Source organism: Fistularia commersonii, chromosome 6 (assembly GCF_037954325.1).
Source record: "Fistularia commersonii isolate RoL2024-O1a breed Wild chromosome 6, RoL_Fcom_v1.0, whole genome shotgun sequence".
In the NCBI taxonomy this organism is placed as follows: domain Eukaryota; kingdom Metazoa; phylum Chordata; class Actinopteri; order Syngnathiformes; family Fistulariidae; genus Fistularia; species Fistularia commersonii.
Window position 1 is genome coordinate 1310001 of NC_141289.1, and position 7500 is coordinate 1317500.

Genomic DNA, 7500 nt, shown 5'->3' on the forward strand with positions numbered 1-7500 from the left:
AACAAGACGTGTGAATGAATGAGTGAATAGTTGTGCTAACATGTAGCCTAGCGGTCGACCGCTAACCGCTACAAGGCGGTTTGGATCATGAACAAATGAATAAATGTATAAATGAATTGATGAACGAATGAATGAATGAATGAATAAATTAATGAATGACTTTATAAATGAATTGATGAATGAATGAATGAATGAATGAAGCCTTTAGCACGAGTTTATAAGCTAGGCTTTCGAAGGCGACCCCACCTGTGCGTCTGACTCAAGGTGTTCCTCATCGTCTTGATCTGCTGGAAGTGACAGGACATGTCGGTTGCCATCACCATCTCGATCACCAGCGCCCTCAGCTCCCTGCCGCAAGCAGATATTCACGCTAACGTCACTTCAAGACGTCGCTGAACTTCCGACATTTCGGTTTCGTCATTCTAGCTTGGCGAACACTCGCGCTTCCACAGCCAGGAGACGTTAGCCACCTTTTTACGAATGTCCAAGCGATGATTAGCGTTGCCGTCATTATTAGCATGGGATCATTACTTCCTTGATGGAAATGAACGCTATTGTGGATTCACGTTGGATATTAGCATGTAGCCATTAGCGCCACAACGAGCCGGGATCCGTCCTGGGATTGTAGATCATCTCGCGGGCGGCTTCTGCCTCCACCAGAAGGGAGCAAGAAGGAAAGCGACGCTAAGACGAAGAAGCTACGAGGGTTGGGAGGGCGCTAATGGCGCTAATGAGCTCATACTCGTATTAACAGTGGCGTTAACAGCTACATGCTAATATCCGACACGGTTCCATAATAGCTTTCATTTCAATCAAGGAAGTAAAAACAGTGAAGTGAAGGTGAAGTAACTAACTTGTAGCTAACTGTTAGCAGCTAAAGCTGAAAAAAAAAGTCACGGTCCGTGTCGGACTCTACCTCCAGTCGTCCTTGTTCAGGTTGACCAGGATGTTCATGTCCTCCTCGGCCATCAGCCTGTAGGCGGCGCTGACGTGGTGGTTCTCCAGCACCGACCTGTCGTTGTACAGAATCGCCACCTCCGACCTGATGACCCAAGTTAGCGTTAGCGCGTTAAGCACTTGCGCGGCACAGAGGCGGCGCGGCCGTACCTGGTGTGGATGTGGAAGTTGTTGGTGGTCCCCGTGTGCTCGAAGTCATGGATGGCGGCGGCGAAAACCATGGCGAGGATCTCCAGCTCGCTGAGCCAGTGCTGCAAACGCGCACACGAGCGGTCAGACGCCCGGGGTTTTGTTATTTAATGGTTACCATGGTAGCAAAAGTGCGTCACCATGAGTCCGGTGTGCAGCATCAGGAAGTGGGCGGTCTGGGTGACGTCGGCGGCGTGGATCAGGTTGTGGTAGGGGTTCTTGTGCTTGCTGTAGCCGTTCTCCAGGGCCTCCACGAACTGCACCAGGGCCTGGACCGGGATCTGAGGACCAGAAGCGGCGGCGGGGATTGGACAGGTAGAGCAATACAACCATTCACCCTGTCATTCACATGTCAAATAGGGACGAGCAACCATTCACCCTGTCATTCACATGTCAAATAGGGACAAACAACCATTCAGCCTGTCATTCACATGTCAAATAGGGACAAACAACCATTCACCCTGTTATTCACGTGTCAAATAGGGACAAACAACCATTCACCCTGTCATTCACGTGTCAAATAGGGACGGGCAACCATTCACCCTGTCATTCACATGTCAAATAGGGACAAACAACCATTCACCCTGTCATTCACGTGTCAAATAGGGACAAACAACCATTCACCCTGTCATTCACATGTAAAATAGGGACGGGCAACCATTCACCCTGTCATTCACATATCTAGATAATGTAGGGTCTCCATGAACCTCCTGGGTGTGTTACGAGTGTGTGAGGAACCTGGAGAACCCTGAGGGACCCCATGCAGACATCTGGAGAACATGGAAGGCCCACGCAGAAAGGGAATCCAACCAGGGACCTCGTCGCTAGCGAGCGCTAATGGGATATTTGTTCTGTCAGAGGCGGCACGTGTACCCTGAACCTGTTGACGAGGTCGTAGCGGGTCAGCAGGTCGTAGACCAGGAACTTGAGGGCGTGGTCTCCGGTGGCCTTGTGGAAGGAGAACACGTCAAACGACCACTGGTCCACCTGCTGTGAGAAGCAAACGGGATCATCATTCGTTTGCTAATTGCCGCGGCTAATGACGAGTTTTCTCTTCATGTTTTACGCCGCGAGCGTCGGTTTCTTCCAGCTCTTATTACCTCATCTGTGACCTCATATCTTCTCTTAGCTCCCAGGCTACTCGCTCATATCGCAGGTTTCCTGGCCTAATGTTTAATTTAGGAATATTATCACGATTATTTGATCACAGGAGCGACGTAGCTGTTAGCGCTAGGAGAATTAGCAATAAATGTAGTTTCTTGAAGAGCCTCCTCCAGTTCTTCAGAGGTTCTTCAGATGAAGAGGAGCCTTGGAGAGGCTCCGAAAGCCATCCAGTAATTAGGCGAGTCCAGCTGCGTCCATACGCTTTGCAAACACTTCACGTTTCCGGGAAACTTCATCAGTATTTAGCAACAACGCCGCTCCCGATCGATCGATCGATCGAATTTTGATCAGAATGTGTTTGACAGAATCGCTAACTCGCTAATGATAAGAACTGCTAGCTAAAGGTTAAAGGACAAAGGGTCCATCCTAGCTGATCGGGTGAGAGGCGGGGCTTAGCTGCCTGTCACCTGTCAATCATCAGACTTTGGCGTGTGTGTGTGTGTGTGTGTGTGTGTGTGTGTTTTAATATACCTTCAGAGCTGTCAAAGCCGTGGGAGGGTAAGTCAGGCCAGCCATGTTGGACGTCCGTCTGTACATCCTACACGAACACACACACACACACACACATAGATAGATATAAATGTGTGAAAAATCACACATCATTGGATGTAAACCACCTCACAGACTCCGCCCACTCCTCCACTGTGGCCAGGATGGACTGCTTGTCGTCACGGCAACAGCGGTCCAAACACACAGTTAGCGACGTTAGCTCCGCATATTTTAATTCCGTGTTTTCTTGGGCTCCCCTGGATCCATCACAGGGAAACAGCCATTCACTCATTCATTCAGTCGTCATAGCAACGTACAGCCGTTCACTTATTCACAATTCATATGGAGACGTGCAACCATTCAGCCTCTCATTCACATATCATGTAAACATGCAAACAATAACTCATTCATATTTTATGTAAATATTCAATTATTCACATTTGATATATTCACTCATTCACTTTTCACATAAACATTCACTCATTCACATTTTATGTAAAAATTTCACTCCTTCACTTTTCATATAATCATGCAAACAATCAAATTTTATATAAACATGCAAACAATCACTCATTCACTTTTTATATAAATATTCACTCATTCACTTTTTATAAAAACATGTAAACAGTCACATTTCATATGAACATGCAAACATGCACTCATTCACATTTTATATAAATATGTATATAATATATATAAATATATTATACAAATATTACATAAATATATACATTTCATATATTCACTCATTCACTTTTCATATAAACATGCAAACAATCACTCATTCACTTTTTTAAAAACATTCACTCATTGACATTTTATATAAATATTCAATCATTCACTTTTTACAAAAATTCACTCATTCGCTTTTTATAAAAACATTCACTCATTCACATTTATATCAAAATTTCACTCGTTCACTTTTCATATAAACATATAGACACTCACTTATTCACATTTCATAAAAACATGTAAACATTCACTTTTCATATAAATGTTCACTCATTCACTTTTCATATAATCATGCAAACAATCAAATTTTATATAAATACTCACTCATTTACATTTTATATAAACATGCAAACATTCACTCATTCACATTTTATATAAACATTCACTCATATAAACATGTAAACATTCACATTCACTCATTCACATTTTATATAAATATTCACTCATTTACATTTTATATAAACATGCAAACATTCACTCATTCACATTTCACACAAATATTCACTCATTCACATTTTATATAAACATTCACTCATTCACTTTTCATATAATCATGCAAACAATCAAATTTTATATAAATATTCAACAATCACTCATTCACATTTTATATAAACATTCACTCATTCGCTTTTTATAAAAACATTCACTCATTCACATTTATATCAAAATTTCACTCGTTCACTTTTCATATAAACATATAGACATTCACTTATTCACATTTCATTGAAACATGTAAACATTCACTTTTCATATAAACATATAGACATTCACTTATTCACATTTCATAAAAACATGTAAACATTCACTTTTCATATAAACATATAGACATTCACTTATTCACATTTCATTGAAACATTTAAATATTCACTTTTCATATAAATGTTCACTCATTCACTTTTCATATAATCATGCAAACAATCAAATTTTATATAAATATTCAACAATCACTCATTCACTTTTTATATAAACATTCACATTTTATATAAATATTCACTCATTTACATTTTATATAAACATGCAAACATTCACTCATTCACATTTCACACAAATATTCACTCATTCACATTTTATATAAACATTCACTCATTCACTTTTCATATAAACATGCAAACAATCAAATTTTATATAAATATTCAACAATCACTCATTCACATTTTATATAAACATTCACTCATTCGCTTTTTATAAAAACATTCACTCATTCACATTTATATCAAATTTTCACTCGTTCACTTTTCATATAAACATATAGACATTCACTTATTCACATTTCATAAAAACATATAAAACATATATAAATATTCACTCATTTACATTTTATGTAAACATGCAAACATTCACTCATTCACATTTTATATAAACATTCACTCATATAAACATGTAAACATTCACATTCACTCATTCACATTTTCTACAAACATTCCCTCTCTCCCATGTTGTCCCACACGTGTCATACAAAGATGTTCACCTCTCCACGAAGATCCCGGCCTGCACGGCGTGCACGATGCTCCTGAACCTGGGCTTCTCCTCGGGCCGGCGCTTGGTGACGCCCATCTTCCTGCTGAAGGTGCAGGCCAGCCAGTCTCGCACCTCGCTGGGCACCGACTCCACCTGCAGGTCGCTGAGCTCGTCCTCCGTGTCCAGCAGGCGCCTGCGGAGACGGTCGGAGGTCAAAGGTCAAAGGTCAAAGGTGGAGGCGTCCTTCCGCCGCCTTCCCTCACCGGGTCTCGTCGGTGTAGACGGCGTCCAGCATGGCGGCGGCGAGTTGCAGGTTCCTGCGGAGCTCCTGCAGGTCCACCACTCCGTGGTCCATCTGCTCCAGGGCGCCTTTCAGTCTGGAGACACGAAAACCAGGAGGACGAAAGAAAACTTTTTTTTTTTTTTTTTTTTTTTTAAGAACATTTCTTAAATTACAAACGTTAAATTGTAATGTCATTTTATGTCAATTTGATATCAAATTGTTATTATTTTTATACTTGCATTATTATGTGGGCTGGATTTATACTGCAATTATTATTATCCATGGAGAATTCAATTTTTGTTTATTTTTATATATTTTTATTACACTAAATCCCATTAGAATTATCATCAGTATTATTATTATCATTATTATTGTTGTTGTTTTTGTTGACGTCAGAATTTATTCTGAATTTATCATTATCCTCACCATCTTTTTTAGAATTATTATTTTTTCCATTATTGTTATTTTTATTATCATTCTATTATCATTATAATAATTGTTTTTGTTATTGTTGTCTTTTATTATTATTAGTGTCATTGTTGTCATATTATTATTATTGTTATTGTTGTCATTATATTGTTATTATAAGTAATATTGTTTTCATTTTATTATTATTATTGTTGTCACTACTGTTGATACTATTATTATTATTTATTATCCGTATTATAAGATAAGAATAGGAGCTGCTGTCTACCAGTGCCATCTTGAAAAAACACATATATTATCTTTTAAAATTAGTATTAAAAATGTTTTTTAAAAAATGTAAACAAATTTAATTGTTGAATTATTATTTAATATGATTAAATTATTATTATTGAAACATTTTCAATTCATCATTACTATTATTATCATTATTATTATATTATGAAATGTTGTCATTATGATTATTATAATTGTTGTTATTATCATTATCTTTATCATTATCATAATTATTGTTGTTTAAAAAATTATCATCATCAATATTATTATTACTGTTGTCATGATTATTATTATTACTATTATTATAATACCATTATTACTGTAGTTGTCATCATCATTATTATCTTGCTTACTGTATCAAATATTACAATCAGTGCTATAATTATTATTGCTGTTGTCATTATTATTATAATTTATTATTATTATTATAATTACAACTATTATTGCTGTTTGTTATTATCGTCATCATCTTTATCATTATTATTCATTATCATTTTTGTCCATATTGTCATTATCATTACTATTATTTCTATTATTGTTGTTTTCATCATCGCCACCATTATGATAATTATTACTATCATTATTATTTTATTATTATAAATAAAGTATCGTTCAAGTCATCGATAAAGAGAAATAAACCAATGAATTCCATTTTTCATCCTCCGTTCGAGACGCTACATTATCTTTCCAGTCTCATATTAATCAAATCACCTGTTTTGGCGATTTCTATCCATAGGCTCCGCCCCTTCTTGTCCACAACCATGTGACCTCCTGGATAGAAGACTACAGTCCCGTTCTTTTTGGTCTACCTCAGAAACCCCTCCAAAAACTCCAACTTCTCCAAATCCCTACACCTCGGTAGGCAACTTGGAACTCCCCACCAAAGACCACATGACAGTGTCCTTCAGCATCTCCACTGGCCACCAACTTCAAGCTAGTGCTCCTCACCTTCAGCCTGATTGTCCCACCATTGAAGCCTGGACTGGTTCTTCTGAAGTCACCTGGATGTTTTATGCAAATGCGGAAAAGTAAGTAAGACTTTTTGTACAATGTACCGAGGCCAGGAGGTGACTTCTTGTTCCCCGAGGGGCTTCATTTGCCTCACCGGCTTTGGACAAAAGGCATACAAGTGAGATTTAAAGGACAAAGACCTCCAGACCCATTTACATCTTAATTGGAGTCGGTCTTGCGGTTCGACGTGATGCTCATCTCACTCGTTTCCCGTGAAGCTCCGCCTCCGCTCTCACGATAAGGTACTACCACGCGCTCAAGCATACAAGTACTTCCCATTACGGTGAGCGGTAGAAGAACACGTCATACTTGTCGGAGGCGGAGAAAGGACATCGGTGCTTGATTGTGACCTCGTATTTTCTCCCCGTGCCTGGACCTCTCCTTCGGTTCCCAGGAGGCCTGGCTCGATCTTCTCGCAGGTGTCCTCCAATGGTATGTCACAGGCTACTATTGAATCACATCAGGTATTAGCCTGTAACCGCCGCTCTTGGTGGCTCTTCGCCCTCGCCGCCCACTCG

At 39.1% G+C, this 7500-nt stretch overlaps 1 protein-coding gene across 3 annotated transcripts in view; it reads right to left on the minus strand.

Annotated features, from left to right (window-relative positions):
• Window positions 1-7500, minus strand: part of pde1a (phosphodiesterase 1A, calmodulin-dependent) — a 28594-nt gene that overhangs the window by 4913 nt on the left and 16181 nt on the right. The window contains exons 1-9 of one of the 3 annotated variants that reach the window (XM_086147678.1): window positions 6683-6837; window positions 5253-5366; window positions 5000-5182; window positions 2782-2848; window positions 2020-2136; window positions 1287-1427; window positions 1108-1208; window positions 917-1042; window positions 247-348 (exon numbers count right to left, since the gene is read on the minus strand). In XM_086147678.1, coding sequence (XP_086003804.1) covers window positions 247-348; window positions 917-1042; window positions 1108-1208; window positions 1287-1427; window positions 2020-2136; window positions 2782-2848; window positions 5000-5182; window positions 5253-5366; window positions 6683-6705 — 974 coding nt within the window. In that variant the 5' untranslated portion in view covers window positions 6706-6837. Of the gene's footprint in view, window positions 1-246; window positions 349-916; window positions 1043-1107; window positions 1209-1286; window positions 1428-2019; window positions 2137-2781; window positions 2849-4999; window positions 5183-5252; window positions 5367-6682; window positions 6838-7500 lie in introns of those variants that run through there. The other 2 variants (XM_086147676.1, XM_086147677.1) reach the window with 2 other exon arrangements.